This window comes from Pteronotus mesoamericanus, unplaced genomic scaffold, assembly GCF_021234165.1.
Source record: "Pteronotus mesoamericanus isolate MK-2021 breed Mesoamerican mustached bat unplaced genomic scaffold, CSHL_Meso_final contig_94, whole genome shotgun sequence".
Classification (NCBI taxonomy): domain Eukaryota; kingdom Metazoa; phylum Chordata; class Mammalia; order Chiroptera; family Mormoopidae; genus Pteronotus; species Pteronotus mesoamericanus.
Window position 1 is genome coordinate 49,162,305 of NW_026555285.1, and position 27,571 is coordinate 49,189,875.

At 39.8% G+C, this 27,571-nt stretch overlaps 1 protein-coding gene across 2 annotated transcripts in view; it reads left to right on the forward strand.

Annotated features, from left to right (window-relative positions):
- Window positions 1–27,571, forward strand: part of PDS5B (PDS5 cohesin associated factor B) — a 130,571-nt gene that overhangs the window by 61,076 nt on the left and 41,924 nt on the right. For both annotated transcript variants that reach the window (XM_054586541.1, XM_054586540.1), the window contains exons 11-19: window positions 5,276–5,421; window positions 7,692–7,843; window positions 9,077–9,190; window positions 11,083–11,164; window positions 13,037–13,085; window positions 15,378–15,517; window positions 16,829–16,944; window positions 18,876–18,981; window positions 22,234–22,394. In XM_054586541.1, the coding sequence (XP_054442516.1) occupies window positions 5,276–5,421; window positions 7,692–7,843; window positions 9,077–9,190; window positions 11,083–11,164; window positions 13,037–13,085; window positions 15,378–15,517; window positions 16,829–16,944; window positions 18,876–18,981; window positions 22,234–22,394 (1,066 nt within the window). The remainder of the gene's footprint in view (window positions 1–5,275; window positions 5,422–7,691; window positions 7,844–9,076; window positions 9,191–11,082; window positions 11,165–13,036; window positions 13,086–15,377; window positions 15,518–16,828; window positions 16,945–18,875; window positions 18,982–22,233; window positions 22,395–27,571) is intronic.

Sequence of the window (27,571 nt, forward strand, 5' to 3'; positions counted from 1 at the left end):
TCGGAACTCCGTCCACCTGCTCACGGCTGAACGTGGACTGTGCGCTCTATGAGCTGCTTCGCAGCTCCGGGCACGAGACGCCTGCTCTTCCTCTCACCTGCCCCTCTCCCTCCTTCCTCTGCCGCCTCTCCCTGGGCCTGTGCGCCGGCCCTGCAGGCACCTCTGTGCGCTGCCTGTCTCCCTCCCTCTTCCTCCTCCTCGCCCCCCACTGGGGCGCCCCCCACTGGGGCCTCCTCCTCTCGTGCTAGTCATGCAGTTGTCTCTGAGGAAGTGCATGGCTGTGTTTTGAGGAAGCTTTCTTTTTCCTGCAAAATGTTTGTGTCCACTAACTTGCTTTTCCCACTTTGGGTTTGCTTTTCTGTTTCTCACATCAGAGGCTCTTCTGAAGTGCTTGACAGACTGTGGCTGTTTGCTCATAATGAGGACTCAGGGGCTAAAAAAAGGCTGATCCGAAGGCTCTGAGTGGACCGATGGGGTTGTTGACTCTGACCATGACTCTAGGATGATATGCGTGGATCGTTCTCAGGAAACCTTTAGAAATTTCCTCCTGAGCTACTCAGATTCCCAGAGAAGAGTATCCCATCAGGAGTTCAAAAGTCTAGTTGCTAGTGTTCCAGATTCTTATATTCTGAGTTGGTTTATTTTTTTTATTATTGGGTAGTATTCTATTGTTACAAATAAACCATACTTTGTTTATTCTTTTTTTTTCTTTCCATGAATGTCTGGGTTGTTTTGGTTTGGGTTATTGTGACTAAGATTACTGAGTATTCTTGTGGAAGTGTTTCCATAGATTATGTTTTTTTTCCTCTTTGGAACCACTTACGAGTGAAATTGCTGGTCATAGGGTAAATACATGTTTAACTTTATAAGAAATGACTAACTTTTCCATAATAATTATATTATTTTCCCCTTAACATCAGAAATGTTTGAGAGTTTCATTTGTAAAGTGTCTTTTACCAACATTTTGTGATGTCAGTCTTTTTGATTTTAGCCATTCTCATAGGTCTTGCTCTTTTCTGGTTTTAATTTGCCTTTTCCTACTGATTAATGAGATTGAGCATCATTATATGTACATATTGATAAATTTTTTTTATGAAGTGTCTTTGAATTTTGAACCCAACTTTTTGTTGTTTGTTCATTGTTTTTGTTGTTGATTTATAGTAGTTCTATATGTATTCTGGATTTCTTTTTAAAGTGTAAAAAATTTTAAGCATTTTTTCATGATCAGAACTTCAAAGCAGAGTTTTTATTGGCTAAGTAATAGGTGTTTTGATTTTTTTATAGCTATCTAAAAAATGCTTTAGATATGAGTTATTTCACCATTTATCTTCTTAGGTCTTACAATTATTTTGAATATTTTTGTTGATATAAGAAATATCTAAACCTGTAGTGAATTTTTATAAGCATTCATTTAAGCCAAACTGATAATGTAAATAGGGGGGCAGGATCTCAACTGTTCCTGAGAATAACAGTGTTGCAGTTTCTTTTATGCATTTGAAATTGAGGGAAAGTGAGGAAGATTACGAAGGTGTGAGGAAGCAATTTGGAAGTTGGATTACAGGATTGTTAAACAAGATGATGTGCTTTCTTGAGTGTTAATACCCCCTAATACCCCCTTCCAAGAGTATTTATTACTTTTTTAAAAATTTTTAAAAAATTTTATTTCTTATTTAACCTTTATTGTATTTTTTCAATTACCATTTAGCCCCCTTACACCCCCCTACCCCCAGCAGTCGCCACACTATTGTCCATGTCCGTGAGTCCTTTTTCCTTTTTGCTCAATCCCTCCGCCCCCTAACCTACCCTCACCTCAGCTCTCCTAATGCTCTCTCTGAATCTGTCCCCATTTTCCTCGTTAGTTCAGTTTGTTCATTAGATTCCACACGTGAGTGAGATCATATGGTATTTGTCTTCCTCTGACCGGTTTATTTCACTCAGCATAATGCTCTCCAGGTCCACCCATGCTGTTGCAAAGGGTAAAATTTTCTTTTTTACAACTGAGTAGTGTTCCATCGTGTAAATGTCCCATAGTAGTTTTACCCACTCACCTGCTGATGGACACTTGGGCAGCTTCCGTATCTTGGTTGTTGTATATAATGCTGTAACGAACATAGAGGTGCGCATGTTCTTTAGAATTTAGTGTTTTGGGTTCTTTTGGATGTATTCCCAGACGTGGGATAGTTGGGTGGAAAGGGTGTTAACTTCTGGTATTTCAAAGGTGTGTTGACCTAGATGCACAAGAACAATGGACAAGGCTGGTGTAAAACTTTTCCTTAAAGAAGCTACGGCGCCTCGGCCTGATTGCCTACTGTGACCTGCTTCTGAGTTATGGTCGGATCACCTTGTGGGCTACTGTTTATGGAACCCTGCTTGTTTGTCTACTTCTTGCTTTATCAAAAGACAGGACAGTTGTCCCTTGGTATCCGTAGGGCTTGGTCTCAGGACTCCCTCACCTCCCCCCCCCCCCCCCGTAGATACTAAAGCCCAAGCATGTTCACGCCCCTTATGTGAAATGGTCTAGTGTTAGCATATAATTATATATGAAAATATATACTGTACACAGCCTACCTGATAATTCTAACTCATCTCTAGATTATTTATATAATACCTAATACTATGTGAATTCTATGTAATTGTTAACTATACTGTTTAGAGAATAATGAGAAGAAAAAAACTACATGTTTGGTACAGACACCGTCATTGTAGACCTAACGACATAGTACACATCATCGACATAACTTTTAAAAAAAATTTATTGATTTTTAGCGAGAGAGAAACATCTGTTAAAAATATTGTTCCATTTACTTACGCATTCATTGGTTTGATTCTTCTTTGTGTCCTGACCAGGGTGTGAACCTGCAACCTTAGTGTATCTGGGCTAGGCTCTAACCAGCTGAGCTACCTGGCCAGGGCTGTAACAGGGTTTGTTTTTTTTTTTCCTCTCTCCTTCAGTTATTTTCTATTGGCGGTTTGTTGACCCCACAGATGCCAAACCAGTACATACGGAATACTAAAGATACAGGGTCTGGCACAAATAACGCCCCCCCTTTTTTTAAGTACAAAATCATAAGCACATCATTCTGTAACATAATATCACACTCAAGCCACCACATGACATTTTAGGTGAAATGTTCAAATTAACATTATAAATTATCACACCCATATTGCTCCCCTGCTAACCACACTTAAGCAGGCGGTACTTGTGCCGGATCCTGTATATAGTTTCATATTTTATGAAACATCTATGTTACATTGTATGATCTCCTAGTGTTGAGCCTCTGGGCACATAATAATTTTTGTAGTTGGCTGAAAGCTCTGAAAAATCTAGGGGCCTGCCTTTCTGCAAATTTTCAGCCGCTCCGGTGTTCAGCCGCAGTCTTTGTCCCCGCCTTGCTTGCAGCTGGTCGCTCTGTTCCCAAATGCTGCAGGGTTCTGCTACCCTGGGATTGAGCGTGTTTGTTTGTTTGTTTGTTTGTTTGTTTTCTTCCTCTTTCGGATTTTATCCTTTCCCTTTATCCTCTGGCATTTAACAGTCATCCATCTGCCACAGTTTTGTTGGAAATCTCTTTTGCTATGATCTCTTCTCTGGTAACTGGTTCCATTTAGAAGACATTGTCTTAGAGCTTAGGGAGTGAGCTAAGTGCTAAGCACACACACTTATTTATTTGCGGCATGTTTGTGAGAGTCATCCTTGTATCTTTTGCCAAATTTGAGGGACACAGCCATATTGTGAAGCATATTAGATGCTTTTTCATGCAGAGTAATTGTAGAGAATTTTTTTTCTCCTCTATTTTCTTTTTCTCTGCATAGTAAATACCTGTATGTTAGTAACTCTTGTGCATACTTCCTTTATGAATGATTGTTTTAAAGAAATAGGGACCCATTTTAAAATTCATGGTATGTTATTTTTTTTTCTTTTTTTAATGGAACCTAAAATAATATGTATTGCATTCAAAACAAGTACAATGAAAGGTAAAACTCCTATATTTATCTGGGTAGGGAAATGAACTTGAGAAATAATTAACATACTTCATTTGAAATCAGTACTAAAAATAACTTTCCTTACTGAGTTAGGTAAAATAACCTTTCCATTTTTAAAAAAGTTTTTTAGCAACATATGCAAAAATTTTGCATTTTTTGGAATAGTTCCTATTAGTAGAGAATGCTCAGGGCAGACAGCTTAAGACCTGAGCAGTTGTTTTATGGATGTTTATATTATAATTACTTGTTAAATTGTTATTTTACAGAGAAGTAAATTTACTCACAATCATAAGCAGTTTGTTGTGTATAGGCATGGATGGCTATATTTATTATTCCAAATCCAAGTGAAATTTTATCTTATTATTAAAAAGATGAATATTTTATTTAAAAAGATTTTTATTTATTGATTTTAGAGAGAATGAGGAGGTGCGGAGAGAGACAGTCACATCAGTTTGTTGTTCCGCTTAACTGATACACTCATTGGTTGATTCCTGTGTGTGCCCTGACTGGAGATCGAACCCACATCCTTGGCGTATCAGGATGATGCTCTAACCAACTGAGCTACCTGACCAGGGCTGAATATTCTATTTTTAAAATTTATATTCAGTTGTGTGACTTCTTTCTTAAACCTAATGCATGATTACTGAAGATTGTTAATTTTTATTTCACCGTTCCCAATGCCAGGTCTGAACTCCTCTACCTTAACTTTAAGACCCTCTTGAAGGCACTCATAACTTTTAAAGGTTTCATTTCCTCTATCTTCCCTTGGGCCTGTCTTAGTTCAGTTACATGGAATTGCCTGTGGTCTTTCCTGTGATCCTCTTGATGGCAAGTATTTCTTTTCTCTCATTAACCTCACTGAAGTTTTCCCTCATTAAGGAATAGAAACTTGAGTGCTCTGGCCTCTTCTAGTAGAACCACTTGTCTTGAGTATTTTAACATTTACACAAAAAACAAAGGTGAAATACTTAAAGTTGATACACTTCTTGGTTCATTTATAGGGTTTGTTTAATTAATAAGGTTAGAAACTCTTTTATCAACTGCCCTGCCCTGCAGATGGGGAGGGGATTTGCAACTCAGTTGCAGTGAACTGCTTAGGTTGTGGGGGAGGACTGACCTTCCTTTTTCCTTTTCTCCTTCTCCCTCCCCCCGCCCCCCAACTTAACTTGAAACATTGAACCATCTCCTCTGGTTTGTTTTTGTTATGTTTTACTTTCAAAAGTCTTAATGCAATTTTTAAAAACATTTTAATTTTTAAAGTTACATTTTAATCAAATAAAACTTTATCTTTCAGAGTATCTTAAAGTGAGATCACATGACCCTGAGGAAGCTATTAGACATGATGTTATTGTGTCTATAGTTACAGCTGCTAAAAAGGATATTCTTCTGGTCAATGACCACTTACTTAATTTTGTGAGAGAGAGAACTTTAGACAAACGGGTAAGTAGGAGTAGTAATTAATTGTTACAGGCTTTCGTTTTGAATATTTGAAGTTTAATAATATTTTCTTTGAAAATATTGAGATTTAAATGTAATTATCCCTTTTGGGGGATGATAGGCATTTTAATATGAAAAGGTTTTACTTTCTGTCATACTAAATTTTATTACTTTTTCTCATTATTTGGTCTCATCCTAAAACTAAGGCAGCTTCCCGTTGCAGTCAGGTGTTCGGCTCCTACGCGGCTTTACCGCCGACTTTCCGAAGGCCTTTGGCACGGCTTCTGTCGCGCTGCCAGCGCTCTCCTCTGTGTGCCTTTCACGTGGGTGGGTTTGGGGTCCTTTGCCTGGTTGTACTGTCATTTCCATGGAGTAGAAAAGGAAAAGATGTCTTCAGCTGGGCAGGGTGAAGCCAGGCGTGCTTCCAGCCCAGGTTCCGTGACCCCAGCCGGCCCCTCCTGAGGGAGCCCCCAAGCTCCGCTCCAGAGCCGGGTCTGGGGCCGCTGAGCCTGGGGTGACTGTGCTCCCCAGGGCCGGGCCGCGCTTGGGCTCCTCTTGGGGTGCTCAGCCCCCTCCTGCCCTCGCCTTCCTCCAAGGCATGAACCTGAGGGACTGATGCTTCAGGGTAATTTTGGTGAAGGGTAAAAAGAATCTGATGTTTTAGGGTCAATTAGCAAAGAAAGTAGGAGACCTGTCATAGCCGTGAATAGCTTTGACTAGGTAACCATAGCATTTTAATAGTTGCTTACAAGTCTTGACTGTGCTGTCTCCATAATTTGCTCCTCCTGATAATGCTGGGGGTGTGTGCAGAGCGGACGGGCAGGAAGCACGTGGTTTTCCCTCCGGAGCGGTGGGTACCAGAACAACTCATTTTAACTGATCAGTTTAGACTGGTCTTTACTGACTGTTTCTGTGGGGTGTTCAACAACGAAAAGGCCAAAGGGCATAGAGGAGGAAAAGGAGATTTGTATCACGGTAGGAAAACAGCCTGCAAAGTGACTTGTAATTTGAGATAAGTGTGTGTTGTTGGGGTCAGAACTCATGAATATTTTTTATGTTATATTCATTTTAGGGCTGCTTGGTTCATTCATATAATATTGAGTACAAAAAGTACCTATCTATGTTTTTGGTAGTATTAGAATATACTTTAATGTCTTCTAAAGACAGCAGTTTGGGGAATTAGAGTTAGAGATAAGACAGAGAATTAGAGATAAAATTTTTACAAACAAATTGAGTTTATTTTATGAGTAAATCTTCTGAAGTCTTTTATTTCAATATGTCTGTGGTAGCTGGATAAGGCTGTTTTTAATCTGCAATTGAAAGAAAACAAGGGAAAAATATTGCTATGATGTTCTGTTAAGGAAAAATGAATAATCTGTACAGATTCATGAAGTTCTCAGCATTACTGACATCCTACTGACTATAATGTTGTGTTTATGTAAAATGAAAGAATAAACTCATTCTGAAATAATTAAGCAGTTTTAAACATACTATAATATAGCCAATAAGTACTTATTTTATTTTTTTCAAGATTTTATTTATTTTTAGACAGAGGGGAAGGGAGGGAGAAAGGGAGAGAAACATCAATGTGTGGTTACCTCTTGCATGCCCCCTACTGGGGACCTGGCCCTCCACCCAGGCTTGTGTCCTGACTGGGATTCGAACCCAAGACTCTTTGGTTCGCAGTGGCGCTCAACCTAATGAGCTGCATCGGCCAGAGCCAATGTGTAGGTATTTTAAAAAGTAGATGAATACATTCCTCTTATACTTGAACTTGATTTCCAGATATATAAAGTGAACCACTCAAGTGTCTTTACAGTCAAGGTTTGATAAAGCCAATATAATGTATAGTTTAATGTGAGTATGCCCAGGATACACCATACATTGGAAAAAAATTATAAAGGATAAGTCACAGTTTATCCAATCACCTCTTTCTTTGCCTTTTAAAATTTGGCAGCATGTGTCCTTTTACCAGTTCTGAGTGACTTTATGTAGATTGTAATTGACTTGTTTTCAGGGTAGGTGATGGATTTAAGATATTAAAGCATTAAAATTCTGTATGCACATTGATATATTTGTACTTTACATAGTAGGTATATCAAAATGATAGTTGTGTTTTGTATCTTTTCATTGTGAATTGCTATCCAGTAACTTAGGTTTGATGAAAATAAATTGTGTAAAGTATATTAAAAACTAGAAACCTAGACTTTCCTGAATTAATATAATGGAAGCACTTTTCCATTATAAGTAAACTTCTATGTTCTTGTTCTAAGTGGAGAGTGCGCAAAGAAGCCATGATGGGACTTGCTCAGATTTATAAGAAATATGCTTTACAATCAGCAGCTGGAAAAGATGCTGCAAAACAGATTTCATGGATCAAAGACAAATTGCTACACATATATTATCAAAATAGTATTGATGATCGGTAAGTTAAGTGTACTATATAAAATTTCGGGTTAAACTTGTTGATCTGTTGTTTTAGGCAAACTATTTTCTTTATAATTTTAAACTCTTTCCTCAGTTTTAATGGCAAATTAAAGGTACAGAGTGACTATTTTTCTTCTCTTCAAAGCCATAAATGAAGCAGTAATGTGCATATAATTTTAGGGATGGATACACCTTTTATGTTCATTTTTATGTATTATTTTAGAGCAGAATAATACTTAAAAGTAGGAATGTATGTGATTATAATTTACAGTTTGTTTCATAGGTAATTGTATTACAAGGATCACAGTTATTTTTTCAAATAAGATTTAAATGAAAATAAACCCTTTGGATTATAGACATTTTAAATAAAAACAATTTCTACTCAGAGTTAAAAGCACAGTTTATAGGCTTGTATATATACAAATCTTGAATATACATTATTTTTCTGTTCCAGTGTAAGGTTACATCTTTTTGTATCCTAACCATTGAATAATTAGTAGACCTGTAAATCTAGAAACTGAGTGTCTTCGATTAACATTATCTAAGCAGTTTCATAGTTGTTATTTTATAAAATTGAAGTCTTTAGGCTTTTTGAGTGTGCAGCATCAATGCATGGAGATTTGCTTTATGATTTGATAGCACTTTTTTTTGTACTTTTAACACGGTATTTTTTTAATCATGGACACTGATATTTTGAAGTATCTTAAAACTTTCTTTGTATTTTTAACTTACAGATGTTTAGAATTTGTCACTTTGAAGGACCTGGTATAGTTTTTTCTAACAATTTATTTTTATATAAGAAAGTTGAGTTCTTGATACATAACTTGCCCAAGGTAATGCAAAAGTAGTTATCTTAGCTGGATATGGTCTTCTTTCCAGTACATCCAGCTAAATTCTTTTTGCCCCCTATTATGTTCCTTTTTTTTTTTTTCAAATTGCAGTGTGCATTCAGCATTGTTTTGTAATAGTTTCAGGTATTCAGCATAATGGTTAGACAGTCGTATACTTTTTGATTTTTCTGGTACCCGCCTGGTACCATACATAGTTATTACAATATTGTTGACTGGTCCCTATTTTCACAGAAAGAAATCTTTGATTTGTAACTCTCATCTCCACTTAGAAAGTAGAAATTTCTTCTATATGTTTTTCTTAAGTGTTTTGAAATTTTACATACAAATGTAATACATACTTTTAAAAAACCAAGACAGTCCTTCCCTGTGTTCTTTCGTAGATTGCTTGTTGAACGGATTTTTGCTCAGTACATGGTTCCCCATAATTTGGAAACTACAGAACGGATGAAGTGCTTATATTACTTGTACGCCACACTGGATTTAAATGCTGTGAAGTATGTTTCAAATGTCAAATTGTTCCTTCCATCTTTTGTAGTATACTGAGTTTTATGGGGGGAGGGAATAACTATATTTAAACATTAACAATTTATGTAACGTAAACATTGTTTAAATGGCCAGTCAGTAAAAACACAGCATGTTTTTTGTTTTGTTTATTTTCCCAGAAAGTGCTACTTTCAACATGAGATTAACATAGATTTTTGTAAGCAGTTAAAAAATGGTAATTACTTTTTAAGCTATAGTGATAATAGTTTATAATGAGATTTAGAATTGCATGAGATTTCATCTTTAAATCAGTAAGTAACTATAATAGGTAAAATAATTTATGCTTTAAGTGAAGGCCAGTTTCAGAATGCAGGTCTTTGAGGAGTTGTAGGTGATGATAAGGAGCGTAGGAGGAGGAAGAATCCACCGACTCTGGCGCTCAGAAGTATTTCCCAGGTGGCTGCTCGTTCCTTTGAAAATTAATATTGTAATTGCATAGCTCTTATTTAGCTGTTAGGTTTTTACAATTCTCTGGATATGGTCATATATCTTTTAAAGATTATATCCTTAAAGTGTGCCAATAAAATGTTCTGTGGAGCTTTAGTAACTTGAAAACAGTAAAAGCACAGCTATATTAAATTTAACTTTCAAGGTGAAAAATGCTCCAGCACCATTGCCTTGCCAGTGCCATTTTAAAGTCACTACCATAAAGGAACTTAAGTGCCCAAATTTAAACTGATTATCTTCTTTAAAAAAATACAAAGATATTTTTATAAATACGGTAAAGGAGGAGGATGAAAATATGAAGCTATTTATAATGCCTTATCTGTCAAAAGAGAAGAGGCGGTCTTACGTGCTCCTGTGCATGTTACCGACCGCTGGCAGCGCTCCGCGTGTCGGGGAGCGGGGGCCAGCACCAGGGTAGGCAGTGTTGAAAACAATACTGGGAAGTGCTCTTTGGCTTTTGGAAACCTTCCTTTTTAAATTTTAAAATATGTGTGGTTCTGATATTCCATAACCTAGTATTTCAGTAACATTAACAGTTTTCTGTGACTTAGATGTATTTCTTGAGCAATTGTATAATTTCTTTTAACTTTAAATTTTTGCTTGAGAATGATAAAAGTATTAAAAGGACATCAAAATTTTTACCATATTAAAAACATTCACTTATATGTAGGATTATTGAAATATATAATATGTAAGTATATAGCGTAACATATAAAATATTATATATGTATCTCATACAAACAGAAACATATCATATTTCTGTTTAAGGAAAAATACTCCCATTCTTGCAGGACTGACTCTTTTCTGTTTGTGTTTTAGATTCCTTTTTGTCCCTCCTGCTCTATAGGACTTTACTCCACCTCCGTCAAATTTTCCTTTATTTCTTAACTTTATAATCTCTACAGTTAGTTCTGCACCCTAACCTACAAACATATTTTAGTTAATGATTGATCTTCCCTATTTTAAAATCTTTTTTAATTTATTGGTTTTAGAGAGAGAGAAACATTGACTTGTTCCACTTACTATGCATTCGTTGGCTGATTCCTGTATGTGCCCAGACCAGGGATTGAACCCACAACCTTTATCTGTAGGGATGACATTCTAATCCACCAAGCTGCCCCTTCCAGGCCTAACCTGTCCCTATTTTTATACAAAAGGAAACACTGCCACCGCTAATCTGTGTCTGTTGATACAGCTGTCTTCTCAAATGTGAACTGTTGTATTTGATGCCTCTCTTTTCTTCATATATCATCACTGGCTTAATCCTATGACTTTTACCTCATCTCTGTCATCTCCTTTTATAATATGAACTTTTTTTTAAAAAGGTAATATAGTTAGAATATTCTGGAAGGGTTTTACCCTTTGTTATTTGAATTTAAATGTTTGTATTTTTCAGAGCATTGAATGAAATGTGGAAATGTCAAAATCTGCTCAGACATCAAGTAAAGGATTTGCTTGACTTAATTAAGCAACCCAAAGTAAGTTATATTTAACGAAAAGTTGTTCTTTGATGTCGTTTTGTCTTTCCCATTGCTGCTGTGTGTTAAGCAGCTGTTTCTGAGTGGGACAGTTTTTGACTCTAGAAGCTGTGATTTCTAACTTAGAAGACTGAAATGTTGAAGAAACTTATGGCGTGGAAAAACTGGAATTTATTTTATCTGCAAAAGGTGATACCTAACAGGAAAGAGAATGTGTTTCTGTGCGCTCAGAATTCAGGGTTTGGAGGGTGGTGGGGACAAGGGGAGGCGGTGAGGGTTGTAGCTTTAAATGAAAAAACAAAAGAGAAAACCCCCCCGAGCATTGGTATAGAGTGAAATTACACTTTGATCTTGCCACACTGAAATGCTCCCATTGTCCTTGTGTAGCCGTGGTAGTGTAGACAGTTTTAATATGTAGGGTTAGCTACCTTGATATTTTTACTCACAATTAATAGGGTAATTTTAATGTTCTCCTTGGTCTTCATAATTACAAGGGAATGGGGGTAGTCATCCAATTGACATACCATATTTTACTTTTTGGACAATTAGAATGATTTTGTGTTTTTTGTGTTTTTTTCCCCTAGAATGGTGTAAGTACATGGAAAGTATAATTCATTGGGAAAGCTGTGTGCCCGATCATTTTAAATTGCATCGAGGAAACACTATATGGTGTTATTTTTTCATTACTTTTTCAGTCTGTGGTTTAGAAAGTCCCTCCTGCCCCTTATAATGTACACCTCATGTTCATAGGACAGATGTCAGTAAAGTGGAGTTGTTTCATCTGAGGGGAGAAAATTTCCCATTCTCCCAGGTGTAAACTTGGCCATTTGCCATAAAAGTCATTGCGCTAATAATACTGGCTGTTCGAGTGATTCATAGTAACCTGCTCACTATACATGCAGGGATTACTCAATATGCACTTTATACCAAGAATTATAGTAGACATTATAGAGTTAGAAAAAATACAAAGCTGTGTTTAACTTTTGGGTGTTTATGTTTCTTCCTATTTTGCTGGGAAGACTCAACATACTTAATAATTAGTGTTTTTTTTCCCCCACTTTCTTCATTATTCAGTCTGATTAAGATTTTATTGTTACTTAACTCAGCGTTGCCCAGAGTGACTGTAATTTCCAGGATTGTACTTTTGTTGATGCCGTTTCTTTTTCATGTGGATCAACCTTTTTTTTTTTTTTTAAATTTTTATTGTTCAAATACATTTGTCTCCATTTACTCACCACCACTTTCCCCTGCCCCTCCCACCCCCACCCCGGCCTTAGATCAACTTCTTAAAAGCCCAGCACCATCTCTTTCCTCCCAAATTCAGCAGAAACCTCATTCAGACACTTTAAGATCCAGATATTTGGGAATTAACTCGTGTACTCTGTTACGCTTGGTATCTCACTTCCTCCTAGCCCTCTTAGGAAAATCGTACTTAATTTTCTCAACATTTTTTTTTTTTTTAAGACCTGAGTAAAAACGTGAAAACCAACCTTGCAGGTTATATTGTTCCTTTTCTAAACTTAGTTGCTCTGTATTTTTAGTAAAAAGGAAAAACAAGGCATCTTCCTGTCCCAAAGGTTGGTGCAGCAGCCTGTTCTTTCTTCTTTTGTCTTGGAGGCCACGCACACAGCGGGCCAGGGGAGAGGTGAGCGCCTGGAGCCTGCGCTCCGGCAGCCTCTCTCCTCTCTCGGAGCCTGGGAACCTGTCCGGAGACCCAAGGCCGGAGAAGGAGCCCTTGGGGGCGGCGGGGGTGGGGGTGGGGGGAGGACCGTGTGCGCAGGCTCTGCCTGGGGAGCTTTCTGAAGAGTATAACAACAGCTATTCCTAGTTTACTAATAATTTTCATTTTATACTTTTTTCTGTGCTTTTCAGACGGATGCCAGTGTCAAGGCCATCTTTTCAAAAGTGATGGTTATTACAAGTGAGTTACTTCAAATATTATATATAAAACTTAAGGTTTAGTTGAAACATCTCTGTCTGATACTTTAAAGTTTTTCATGGAGCCCTGTTTTAGGCTCTGATAATATAGGAACACCTAAAATGTTTTTGATTGACATTTTTGACGCTGAGTCTCAGTTTTCGCTTTTTCCTGATTTTTATTTACTTTGCGTACAACACAGAATTTTTATTTTTCTCATGTATGTTGATGTGAACAAGAGCTGGATAAAGGATTTACATAAATTTATTTTTGAAAGTTAATTTAATTTAGTACTTCCCTGACTGGTGTGGCTCAGTTAGTTGGGAGTTGTCTCGTTCCTGGTCAGGGCACACGCCTGGGTTGCAGGGTTGGTCCCTGGCCGGGGGCGTGTGCGAGAGGCAACAGATCGGTGCGTCTCTCACACCGATGTTTGTCTCTGTCTCTTTCTCCCTTCCTTCTCTCTCTCTAAAAGTAAATAAAATCTTTTTAAAAAAATATATTACATAAGCTGACTATTAAAAGTGAATCTGTGCTTTGGTGTTGCTTGCTGTAATGAAAATCTATCTGAAGCAAATTCTATTTTGAGCCAAAATTTAGAGTGAAGGATTTACCTAATAATTACAAAAGGGCCTCTTTGGGAAAAAAAGTTACTTTGCTTTTTTGCTTTCAGTGGTTTCAGATAAAATGTTAATCTCTTTGAACAGTAAAGACAAAAGGACTGGGTAGCACATCTCCTTTGTGCGGTGCAGGGACAGCGGGGTAGCTTTTCTGCGGGGCGTTTGCTTTTCTGCCTCCTCAGGGACCACTGCCACCCCGGCCCAGAGGGACGGGGCAGAGGAGCCCTGGGGGGACGCCCCGCTGGCCTCCGCTGGTGGTGACGAGGCGGGGTGGGCGGGCAGGCTTCTGAGAGGCTACCGGGTGTCCATGGCGCATGGGGGTAACGCCCAGGCACCGAAGGCCTTGGCTGCGGGGTTTCAGGCTGCGCGGCGAGCGTTTCAGCCTGAGCAGGGCTTCCAGCCCACGTACAGCTGAGCCCTGCGTGACTTACACAGAAACTGGCTGTCAGGCCCTTAGCGGGACTCCCGGCAGCGGGTGCTCGGTTCCTACTTGTGTGCACCTGTGTCCTCAGCAGGTGGGGTGGACACAGCCCTAAAGGACGGCGTCTCCGGTGTTGTCTCTGTGCTCTGCACGCCCCCCAGTGCATCTTCTTCAGCAGGGTCCGCGTTTCCCAGATTCTGCTCTGAGGAACGCTGGTGTCCTGCAGGAGTTAACTAGCCGCGTTAGAAGAGAGTGTTCCACCGTCAAGTACCCTGTGCAAGGCTGAATTAAGGGGGTTTTGTTGTTCTTGTTCCATGCCTCCCGCCCTCCCACCCTGTTGCCATTCCTCCTTTCCTCTCCCCCCACCACCCCCATCTCTCTCTCTGTTTCGTTTGTTACATGCTCGGCCTTACTGTAGCCTTGACTGCAGTGCCTGCCCTTTATGGAGGAGCTGTAAAGTGATGTTTTCCAAAATTACTCCGAAACAATACAGATATTTTCTATTATAGAACCACAAAAAGGTTATCAGTGAAGTACTTAGGGGGGGAATTTGTCCTTACTACGTTCAGTGATCTAGCCAAGAATTAAAAAGGAATTTCAGAGTTGTATATGAATTTGAAGAATACATTTACTATATTTATATTTTAAGGCTGATTTGAATTTTTACTACTTTCATGAAAGTCCATAGTTCTATATTATAATTTCTGTTAGAAGTATCTGTCTGGTTCTCTGTAACAGTGGTAAGTAGCCAGAAAAAAAAAAAAAGATTCTGGGATCGACATTTTATTAGCTATGATAAGTATTTTGGTTCATAGACATGTTAGGAGAGTAGTATAAAAAGTCTACAAGGAGTCATCCTTTCTCATGCAATAATGGCATATGTAGTAACACCTGGAACATACTGCTTAGCATGTTCCAGTACCAGGCAGCATGTGTGTGTATGTACATTATCTGGATGGTTTAGTAATAAACTACAGAGTACCAGAACTCGTTTCTTAAAGGTACCACTTCTTACTGTGAATTACAAGGGAACAGTGTATGCAGCCAGCCCGGGGGATAATGAAAGGGGCACCGCGCAGGTTGACATCGAGTGCCCTTAAGTGTTACAAGGAGCCGCTTAGAAGGAGCCAGGACAGCCTTCTCCCACATGGGGTTAAGTTAGGGTTATCCATTGGCAATAAAAATAATGAAAAACGTTAATCTTTTGTATGAGAAATTTCTGAAGTCTATTTTAATTGAATTTTATTTTAATTAAAGGAAATTTGCCAGATCCCGGTAAGGCTCAGGATTTCATGAAGAAATTCACACAAGTGTTGGAAGATGATGAGAAAATAAGGAAGCAGTTAGAGGCACTCGTTAGTCCAACGTGCTCCTGCAAGCAGGCGGAAGGCTGTGTGGTAAGGCCGCGCGCGACGGGAGCCCCGCACCTTCTGTCACCTCTCACGCAGCAGCTTGTCTCCTTGGTGTGAAATGCGGGGAAAGGCACCAGAGCAGCGATGCAGACGTGCTCTGACCCGCCTGCAGAGACAACTGCTGCTCTGGGCGCACCCGCGCGGGGCTCCGTGCGGTCCGCTCGCTTCCGTTAGCCTGTGGCAGTGCCTCGCCGACGACAGCAGCACAGCACGCCATCGCCCGCGTGAACTGTGCTCCAGTGTCTTCATGGTTAAATACGGCTTCACCCAGTCTGGCTTGTTTCTTTGGGACAAGTTTAGTATTAGCCACTTTCATTGTTGGAAACAAAACTCAAACAAAAAGTTATTTTTATAGGATTTGTTTGCATTGCTCTTCATCTGACTATTGTTTCTCCTGGGTGTATTAGCTATTCATATTTCTTTTGTGTGTACTTCTTTTCTGTTTTTAATCTTCGTGTGTGTGTCTGGGATATTTGTCTTACATCTCACTGATGTGTTAGTTTATCTTGGTAGTGTATGTTAGTTAAGCCACAAAGAATTTTCTGTCCATTGTAATTTGCCCTTTTATGATGTCCCTTACATACTATAGTTTTCTTTAAATTTTTTTTTCAGTACAGTTGCATTCAGTATTTATTTTGTATTAGTTTTAGGTGTATAGCATTGCCATGATTTGATTTTTTTTTTTTTATCTAGCTGAGTCTATCAGCAATCTCTTCCAGGACTTTGCCTTTGGTATCCTGCTTATGAAATTCCATTCTATTACAAGTCAGTGGAATGTCAATATTTATTATTTATTAGTGTCAGTTTGTATTATTTTCTTGTCCCCTGTATCTTCCACGGGGCTTAAAAAAAATTCTTGGCTCCATCTCAAATTGACAAAATGGGAATCTTCACAGTGAGGTTCACAAATCTGGAGCTCAGCAAGTTCCCATAATAGTTGTGTTTGCCAAAATTTGTATGTCCACTGACTCTCGGTTTTATTCTTCTCTATTTGTATTTATCCTTTTAGAATATTTTTGGTGTAAGGTTTTTATTCTCACTCTGGTTTTATTCTAAATATCTGTTCAGTTATTTCAGCATAATATACTGAATAATCTTACCTTTTTCTTACTTGAAATGTTACCTTTCTCATATGCTGAATTCTTAACCTAGTCTATTTTCTGGACTTACTCAATTTGTGTTGCTTCATTTATTCTAGTGCCAGCACTGCATGGTATTAATTAGGGTAGGTACTTACATTTTAATGTAATTATTTAAACATACCTTTGTAATATTGTTTAAAAATACTCATTACAGCGTGAAATAACTAAGAAGTTGGGCAACCCCAAACAGCCTACCAACCCTTTCCTGGAAATGATCAAATTTCTCTTGGAGAGGATCGCTCCCGTGCACATAGACACCGAGTCTATCAGGTATCCGCGTGTGAAACACTTCTGTGTCTGCACATCGTCCGCGCTGCAGTCAGCCAGTCGCTGCCCAGCGCCTCCGGTACCACAGCGCCCGCCTGTGTAGCTTGATGTGCGGGCCCAGTGGCTTCCCGTTCATCTGTATGTGTGTATCTGTTCGCGCGCGCGCGCGCGCGTGTGTGTGTGTGTGCACTCATGCGTATGTGTAGTTTTATTTTAATTTTAAATACTGCTTTAATTTGTGTGGGAAATTATCGATCCAGGCCTAGTTTTTGTCTCTTACCAGTATACCAGGAACCCCCGTTTAGTGTTAGCTGGCATATGTTAGGTAATACAAACAAGCTGTAGCACACGCTCAGGAAAAAGAAACTGGGTGAACATGTCATAGAGAAGCATCGTCAGGAGATGACAGCACAGCTCCGTGAAATTAGTGCAGGCAGCATCAGAGGGCTGAGCAGGCCCTCTGAGGGCCAGCACGGGCCCCGGGAGGGAGGCTGGGTGAGTTTGTTTCTGCGGAGGTGGGGTTTTCTGGGAATGGAGGGCGATACCCGGCCACGCTGCGGCTGGGCTGACAAGAACAAGGTTTAGACAGTGAGTGCTGTCTGTGTAAACTGCAGCTTAGAGAGTCATTACCGTGTCATGAGACGATCCTAAATGGACCTGGGCTCAGGCGGGGAAAGCATTCAGAGCCTGCCTTCAGAGCCTTGGCTTTATTCTTGGCCTGCAGAGAACCATGGTGGACGGTGGACGGAGGAGGGAAGGAGAGGAGGCGCCACCTTGCTGTGCCGGTCTGTGCACGAAGGCAATGGGCCGGGCGGGAAAGACCCTGTTTTTTCTTTTTTTTAAAAAAAGTATTAACAACCTAAAGAAATGGGTCCTCTTACTGAAAAGTGGGAATAAAGATAAGGAAGAGTCAGAGGTTTAAGAGTTCAGGTCCAGATGATGAAGAGAACAGTAAAACCTTGAACAAAGTGAAGGGAGCTGGTTTTCAAGGAGGTGAGAATGGCTCTGCTGCTTGGAGGTGGCACGTGGTGTCCGTACCCTCTCAGGGCGAGCGGAGCCTCATGTGACACTGACTGCGGATCGCTTCTCTGAGCCAGAGATGGCGTAGAAAGAGGTAGGAGGAGCCAAAGAGCTTGGACTGAACCTTGCATTAGGGACATGTAAGAAAACCAGGTTATTGCAGCCCTTTTTAACCTTTTTTTTTTTTTAATCTTGTGGCACACACAAACTAATTACAAAAGTTCTGCACACCAACAAAATACATTTTTTGCTAGTTTGATTTAAAAAAATACAGGTTTGATTCATTCACACTTGATGGCTATTGTTGTCGTGGCTGTTGTCCATTTTCTTACTTGCCAGTCTAAGGGAAAATGTTTTTAGAAGACAGTGTTCAAACGTATTTCCTTGTGATCGGTCCTGAGGTCCTAGCGAGGCTTTATTGCACGGCTGCTGCCTGGGTGTGTCTCCACCTCTCCGCAGCGGCGGGCCGGGCGCGGCTGTCTCACAGCTCGCCTGCCACATGGGCATGCTGAGTGGATGGTTTAAAAGTGCCTCACGTTGTCGTTTATCCTTTATTTCAGTACGCATTTTCTTTTTACTGGAGCAGTTGTGAATTTTAGGTAATTGGAAAACACCTGTGTTGCGCATAGGCCTTCTGTGGAAAACACAAGACTAAAAATACAGATAGTATTATTAAACAGCAAATGAAATAATATTTTGACCTCACTTGAATGGACAAAAGAAAATACTATTTTTTGAAAAGAAGCATCTCAAAATACAGTTTTTGTTTTTGTGAGAATGTTTGGGAAACCAAATTGGTATATAGTTTTGATGTGGGCTACATAGAAAATACTTAGGGTGGTTTTCTCTTAAGACATTGTTAATAAGTTACAGGTAAAAGTAACTTTTTTTTTTTTTTTTTGGTCACACTTCAGCGCGCTCATTAAGCAAGTGAACAAATCGATCGATGGCACAGCAGACGATGAAGATGAGGGTGTTCCAACTGACCAGGCCATCAGGGCAGGTCTCGAACTGCTGAAGGTAAATGTGCTCCTTCAGTTTATAGAACCTCCAGGAAAATTTTCTTTATCGTTCTAGGTGTTTGCTTGGCCAAAATACTTGTTTGTTTTTTTTTCCGTAAAATGGCTCTAGTAGCACTTCTTTGTCTTTAACTTCATTCGAAGCCATTTTGCTAGATTGTATTGAGACAGCTGCCATAACAGTATGAATTTTTTTAAAAAAACTTAAAAATTGAATTTTTGTGAATTTTTGGGTAGCCATTTAAAAATATTGAAGGTGGAAGAAAATACACATTTTTGGCATATTATGCTTTATTATTTCAAGAAAGGTAAAAACGCAGCTGAGACCCAAAAAAGGATTTGTGCGGTGAATGGAATGTGCGGTGCTATGACTGATCAAATGTGTCCACAGTGGTTTGGGAAGTTCCACGCTGGAAATTTCTCTCTGGACGATGCTCCACAGTTGGATAGACCAGTTGAAGTTGATAGCGTTCAAATCAAGACATTCATTGAGAACAGTCAGCATTCTGCCACACAGGAGATAACTGACATACTCAGAATATCCAAATCAGTAAAGTTACTGATGAACATGAAATAGTATCTTTTATTTTATGGAGAAAACCACATGGACTTTATGTCCAACCCAGTAATTTATCTGTAGGTTTTTGTTTTTTTCTTTAAATTTCTTGCCTGAGGATATGTTTATTGATTTGAGAGAGAGAGAAAAAAAATAACCTCAATAAGTTGCATCCCGTTTGTGCCCTGACCAGGGATTGAACTCACGACCTTTTTCGTGGACAGGATCAGCATTCCAGCTAACCTAGCCATCTAGCCAGGGCTAACTACGTTTAGTTTTAAATTGTATTATTATAGCCTAGTGTTAATTATATTAAAATGGTGGATTCTAATTTGAAGGGTTCATTAGTGAGCAGAGAAGGTACTAGGACTATCCCAGAAGGAAACAAATTCTTTCTAAAACTCCACTTTATCTTTTGTCAGCTAATGTGCACTGCCTTATACCAGTTACAGAATATTGGTTAATTGTTGACAACTTAGTAAATGTAAAATTAAAAAAAACATTCCTAAATCTGTCATACATAAACAGTTTATTTCTTTTAGTCTTTAATTTTTATAGAGTTGAGATCAGACTGAATGTATAATTTTATATCTTGACTTTTTTCTTATTAAAATATAAGCTTTTCTTTTAGGGTTTTTTAAGACTTTTCGAGAATGTCAAAAAACATGTGGTTTTTGGCTGTCATTTAGTAGATGTGTGCTTTGGGCAAGTGAATTTGCTTTTGTGCCCTAATCTGTAATGCATGGCAATGATAATAGTGCTTGCCTCACGGAGGACTGACTTAGATTATGGACGTGAATTTCTTAGTAGAGTGCCTGGCTCATAGTGAAAATAATAAACATTTTTTTTAAATAGTGATTGATTCATTTTTGGAGAGTCATAGTGCTTCCATCTATTTCTCTATTGCTGGATATTTACATATGTTAAATTTTATTCCTGTTATCACTACTCAGGTAAATCTACCTAACATCTCTTACTAAGGGTGTTGTTGCTGTTGTTGTTTTGTTTTGTTTTTGAATGCTAGAAAGGCATTACTGGATCAAAGAAAAGGACTGTTTTCAAAATTCATAGATTGATAGGTAGGTAGATAGTTAAATTTCTTTACAGAGAAATTGTACCCATATTTACCTCCATCAAGTATATGCAGGTGACAAGTCTTGTCTTTACAAACATGGACTATTATAAATTTTTAAGAAATTTTATAATATGATAAGCAAAAAAACCTTTTACTTTGCGTAATTATTATTAGCAGCAAGATACACCTTTCCTGTGTCAATCGTTAGTGTTTTCCCTATGGTGAATCCATTGTTTTTGTCCTCTGTTCATTTTCTGCTGACATCTCAATCTTTTGTTTGTTTTTCGCTGATTGAAGTGAGCTTATCTCCTTTGCTCTTTTATAGGACTTATTTGAGATGTATGAAATACATATATAAATGTATTTTATTTAAGCATAAGTTCTAAAGTGCATTAATAAAATGAACACCATGAGAAGGAAATAGAATGCTAATTCAGAGCAGCAACAGTCCTCCTGGAGGGAGTTCCTCGAGTGTCGTCTTTCTCCCACTCACACTCTCCAGGTGTAACTGGCCTGAATTGTGTGTTTCTTCTTCTTTTCTCTAGTTCTACCATCCCTGTCTACGTATATATCTCCAAATAACTCTGCTTATTTTGACCATTATGTATAATATATTTTTCTACTTCTTGCTTGTTTTTAAACTCCATATTTAAATCCAGTTAAACTTTTTTTAAAAATCCCATGATTTCCAGAGAGTTGTATTTGTTTTTGTTTTTAAAAATCTGAAACATAACCTATCTGAAGTTTATTTTGAAACTATGTTTTGGAGAATGGTCTAATTGGATTTTCTCCAAATAACTACCCCATTTTACCAAGAATTTTTTTAAAAAAATTTAATTGTTTTTAGAGAGAGGGGAAAGGAGAGAGAGAAACAGGGAGAGAAACATCAATGTGTGGTTGCCTCTCATGCACCCCCTACTGGGGACCTGGCCCACTATCCAGGCGTGTGCCCTGACTGGGGATTGAACTGGCAACCCCTTGGTTCGCAGGCCGGCGCTCAATCCACTGAGCCACACCAGCCAGGGCCCAAGACTGTTTATTAAAAATCCCATCTGTTCTCATTTATCTTCTGTTGTTTTCTCAATAATTTATTACATTCTTTATAACCTAAGTTCTATATATGCTAGGATCTATTTATTACTCTTTTTCTGTTTTTTGTTTCTTCTAATGTTAGTACCATGCTGACTTGATTACTGTAACTTTATAATATCTTTTACTATCTGGCATTTTATTTCCCTAGATTACTTTTTCCCCAAAATGTATTAGCTGGTTACTTCTAATGACCTTTATTTAGAGGAATAGAGATATTTTGTTAAATTCTTTTTTTGTTCTCTTCCACCATCATTTCCCTTAAAAAAATTAACTGAAATCCAAACTATTTTACGTAGAATTATGTTAACAGAATTTTATTTTGAAAAAAAAATGAGTTCTTTGGGCCATGCTCTTCTCACGCAAGAATGTTCCTCTCATATATTTGACACATTTTAAATTTTATAGTGCTCTCATTTACTTGTTAGAAGAATTGTTTTTGTACTTGATTTATATTTTTACTGGTAATAGTTTGGATTTATGTTGTAGAGATGAAAAGGGTTCACAGGTCATTTTCATGACTGATTTTTTAGGTCCTCTCATTTACACATCCCATCTCGTTTCATTCTGCTGAAACGTTTGAATCTCTCCTGGCTTGTCTGAAAATGGATGATGAGAAAGTAGCAGAAGCTGCGCTCCAGATTTTCAAAAACACAGGAAGCAAAATTGAGGAGGACTTCCCGCACATCAGATCGTGAGTCAAGTTTATTCTGATAACTATTCTGGAAAACAGAAAAATAGCTTCTGTTTCTTGAATTATGTAATGATTGGAATACTTTATACTTTGAGAAAATAATGTGTAGGTTATTTTAAGTCTATAATGTTTTCTTTAGATTCTCATTTTCTGGGGGAAAGCACTGATTGGTATTTGAGAAGATGCATGAAAATGCAGGGTGCACATGTCGTTTCTTTCCGAAGCATTCATTTTGCTTAAATATTTTAATGGAAACAGTTTGATAGTAAAATATAGCCCCTCGTTATACTGTGGCAGAGAGTAAATGTAGGGTGTGAATGTAAGGTCCAGTGGGAAACTGCAAAGGGACTTCAGAAGGACTTCCCAGGCACGCCCCTCCTGCCGTGCTGCCGAGGCCTGGGTCGTAGGGGTGCGGAAGCAGTGCTTACCTGATGCGGGGACCACGAGTAACCGTCCTCACGGCGGCGTGCCGTGCGTGCCTGTGTGCTGCGGTGCCTCTGAGAACTGGAGCCGGAGCCTGCCCTGTTGTTCTGGGGACTCCTGAGAGTGGCTGGTTATTGGTCAGGGCTCTCTAATAGCGCAGAAGGCTGAGTCTGCCTTCGTTAGGGGTCCCTGCTCACGGCTCTGGATGCACCTCTCCTCCCCGTTCCCGGGGAGCGCGCCACCCCTGGTGGCCAGTCCTGGTACCGTTGTCCCTCACTCACGGTTGCTTTGCCCCTGCCTCAGGACTTCTGGCTTAGCCACTGTCTGGCTCGTTGTGGTTAGCGTGCTTCCTCATGTGGGCGGTCTCTTAGTGGGCAGATACGTTTTTTATTTTTTGTTTCTGTTCATGGGAACTTAATTGTAGAAGCTCTTGGTAAATAGGACAAAGGCATTAATTAAATGGTAAGTGAAACATACCCTAATCTTGTGACAGTATTCTCTTTGGCAAGCATAAGCAACTTTACGGTTCAGGACTGACTGCCTCAATTTTAAGGGAGCGTGGAGCGTGAACTTGCCACTGGAGTGGTGCTGTCACTCTCCTGCGTAGGTCAGAGGTCAGAGTGTCCCCGCACACATGGTGCATGGAAGCCACGCGTAACTCTGCGCCACTCACGGAATGCCCGCTGACTACATGGCCTCGTTTAGGCCTTGTAACACTCGTGGAAGCGTAGGACTTCCTCAGCTTCTTTGCCTTCCCTGCCGAGGATCTGATGCTCACTGGAGGTGAATGTTCTAGGCCATTTAGTTAGCAAGTAGCAGAGTGAAGCCTGCACCGGGGCCTGTCTGTCCGCAATGCCTATGGCACCGTATGTCTTAGGGCACATTGGCTTTCTTAATTCAAGCTTTGAACAAATTTTAGTGTGATTTATTTACTGGAGATTTTTATTTTCATTCTAGACTGTCCTGGTACCTTCTATATTAAAAAATTATTTGATTTATCTATAGAACTGCAAGACAAAGGTGAAAAGGTGGGCATTTTAGAACATTCAAGGGTATTTTAAAATAGATGCTGCTTTCATTTGGAACTGAAATATTTAAAAGCAGTTTGTATGTATGTGGGGGATATTCCAGATGTCGGGCTTGAGGAGGGGTCCCTGATTCTGAATACCTGCTGTTGGTACACACTGTTCTCAGTGAAGTGACTCATGGTGTGTGTTTTCCAGGAGTTAAAATATGTATGCAAATTTTATGTGTTAAATTATTAAATTGGGTGAGTTGACTTTGGGGAAAAAATGAGGGTTAAGTAAATGTTTTAATAAATTATTTTCTCTTGAATTTACCAAAATAATTTACAAGAACCAACTGAAACATGTATCTAAGTACACGCTACAACAAAAACCTGTGGATGCTAGGTAAGCCTGGAGTGAGGCGTGTCCAGGAGCGTCTAGTGCATGTCCTGGCTTTTACTAATGTGGGGGGAGAAGGTTGAGGCACAGGCAGGTTGAAAGAAACCAGGAAAGCCTCGCTTCAGCTGCACTAGAGCTAGAGGAGAGCCTTTGTGGTCACCCTGGTTTTCTTGGGGCTGACCTGTGTTTTTGAAGGGAGAAGCAGATCTTCCAGTAGAATCATGAAGCAAGCGTATTACCAGCTTGCAGGCACAGAAGAAACTATGTGCTGGCCCAGTAAACACAAATGACGGTGAGTTTGGGTTTCCTTCTGACTCAGCTTGTCTTGAAGCCCGACCGACCCCAGAGCGGGCTTACGTGCCAGAGCAGAGTCCCCGGGCAGCATGGGACCACGCCGGCCCTGGAGCGGGGCTGGCTGGCGTCCGTAGGAGTCTCAGCGGTCCTCGGGGGAGCAGACACGGAGACGGGGGCTCAGGTCCGACAGGCCCTCCTCCGTGCGACTCGGCCTGCCGACAGAGCAAGTGCTGCCTGAGCCGGGGGCTTTTGAAGGGACTGGCCAGTGCTCAGTCATCCGGGAGACACTAGAAGCGGCAGGGCCAGAGAGAGTTTCTGTTATTCAAACAAGAATGAACTGAATACAAATGAACAAATGTGAAACTTATGGAAGTATCTTAGCATTAAAAGGAAGCTGCTAGGCACTATTTGGAAGAATTTTGTTTTTCTAGGAAAAAAAGAAAATATTAGACAGTTGTTCTAAACCTCCAAGAAAGTTAAACAGCAAGTGATGCCTGGAGGGGAAAAAAAGAACAAAAGAAAAGATAATATATTAAAAAGGGAGGTGGCAGAGCCAAGGGTAAAGACGACCAGAAACATTTGGCTTATAGAATATGATTTATTTCAAGCAGCAAGGAGTAAACAATATAAAAAATCTAACCAGGAAGCTGGAGATTGAGTGAGGAAATTGCATGGGATGTGGAGATAGCGGGCAAAGAATTAAAGACTCGCAAGGGAAGGGACAGCAGGTAGTGAAAAGCTGTAATTGGTGTCTGCATAAAGACAACAGAATAATGCAAAGTCCAAGCTATTTTTAAAAATAATAGTAACCTTGTTTAGAATGAATGAAAACATGAATCTGGAGATTTAAAAAAAAGCTCATGTTTAGGAAAATTTCCTGATAGAATTTACTAAATTTTTAGGGATTACAGAAGTGGTTTCACAAAAATCAAGGGAAGGAAAAAAAAAAAAAAGTAGGCCATGCGCAAGGGAAGAGTCAGGAGGCCGACGCGCTTGTCTTCGGCCTCAGGAGGGTTCCAGAGTTAACCATGCGGCGGCCCCGGGTTCTGGTGGACAAAAGAAATGTAGCTGGAGGGTTCCCTGACGAGCCAGGCTGGGTTTCAGAGCTGGGGAGGGATACCCTGTGTGGCGCCAGGGTTCAGGACGCGTGTGAGCCTTCCTCCGTGAGGCCGCTCTGTTCCCCCAGTTGTCGTCTTTGTCCCTTTGCAGTTCAGTTTTGCTGGTGCTGCCAAATCCAGCTTTTGTGTTCTTCTTGTTTCCATGGCTCTTCTCTATCTTTTCTCAATATTTTACTCTCAGTACTTAAGTCTTAAATGTGGCTGTATCTATGTTTTAGATATTTGGAAGCTTGGATTTTTTTTTTTTTTAAAGGATGATGTAAATTAAAATTGGCCTAAGAAGAGGGAAGACAGATATAATAGGCTATAATTATTTTTAAAAATTTAGGAAAATTACTGTCTAATAAAAGTGCCAAGAAAGTTGTGTGTTAAAGAGGTTTTCTACAGGCAACCAGGAAGCCTAATTCTCTTTCACTTACTCAGATTATAAGGGAGGGAAAAGCAAGCATTCAGATTGCTTCTAAAGCCAAGATCACTAGCAGGAATGCCAAATCTCCCTCAAAGAAAACTAAGACAAATCTTAGCAAGTATTGATGCCGAAATTATCAGTAAAGTACTAACAAAAAGAGAGTTTGCTATAGTAAAACAAAATATGAGGGGGGACCCAAAAACCTGAAACTTATTTCTAAAAAATTGTGTATTTTTTCTTACATGTTTAAGCTTCAGTCACCTTCAAAGTCCTCTCCATTGGATGCAGTGCACCTATTGAGACATTTTTTCCACTGCCCCAAACAGCTTTTGAACTCCTCTGTTTTGATGTCTATTCGTGCTTTTCCATTTTTTGGTTTGTTTCACCTCTTTAACATGAGCAAAATGTTTCCTTTGAGGACTCTTTAACCCCGGGAAACAGAAAAAAGTTGCTGGGGGTGAGATCTGGGGACCAGGGAGGGTAGGGCACAGGGGTCCTGCATGTTCTCCGTCAAAAACCGCTGACTGCCCGGGGCGGTGTGGGCAGGTGCGCGCCGGTGCGCTGGTAAGTGGGTTGCGCAGGCAGGATGCTGCTCTGTGCTCAGCCGCAGGCTTGGGACTCCCGCCCTGGGGGCTCAGAACCCCAGCTCTTTCTCCGTGTGGCCCCCGTCTGGTGCTCCGCCCCCTTGGCGGCTCCTGGCCCTGCTCCCTCACCTCCGGCAGCCACCAGCCACCAGGCTCCGGCCTGGACGCTGCCTCCCTGCAGTAGATGGGGGCCGACTGCGGCTCTTCCAGTGTCTGTATTTTAAGGATGATTGAGCTGTGCTGCCTGTTGCCCTGTGTCTGGAGCCCTTCACACATTGTACCTTGTTTTCTGGTTGTTTAAGGTAGGGGAGTAAATCTAGCCTCGGGTATCGGTCATAATCCGAAGGAGAAGCCCTCTCAGTGTACTTTGAATTTTTTTCTAAAAATAAGGGAAGGTGAAAATCTTTTCACACATTACACATTACAGGGTAATTTGTGTATCGTTCTTGAAGACCTTTCTATTCTTTATGCTCAACCCATTTTTCCATGATATTCTTGGTCTTTTCACTCTTTGTTTGCAGAAGGACTTTGAGGGATAGAGGGATATTAATCCTTTCTCTCTAATATGAGGTGTACAGTTTCCCATCAAGTGGTCATGTGTCTTTTTAACTTGTTCTTGATGTCTTCTGTGAGACTGTTATTACTGCGATGCATTGTTAATATATGAATTCTTAGTGCTGGAACGGTGGGTTGATATTAGGCAGGGAGGAGGATGCAGAAGTTGACTTCACTGTGATTATTTGGACAAAAGTTGAGCTAAGAGGTTCTGTTTTATTCACTGTTTATTTGAACAGTTTCTCTGTAGTGTGATGACGAGATTCATGAATGTTCTTCCAGGCAGCTGCGTGACTCACTCCCCATCTCCCTCAGAACTCTGCTCCTCCGTTAACTTGATCGAGGTCGTCTTGATGAACTGCCCTGTTGAAGCGTCTGATGCTCTTGC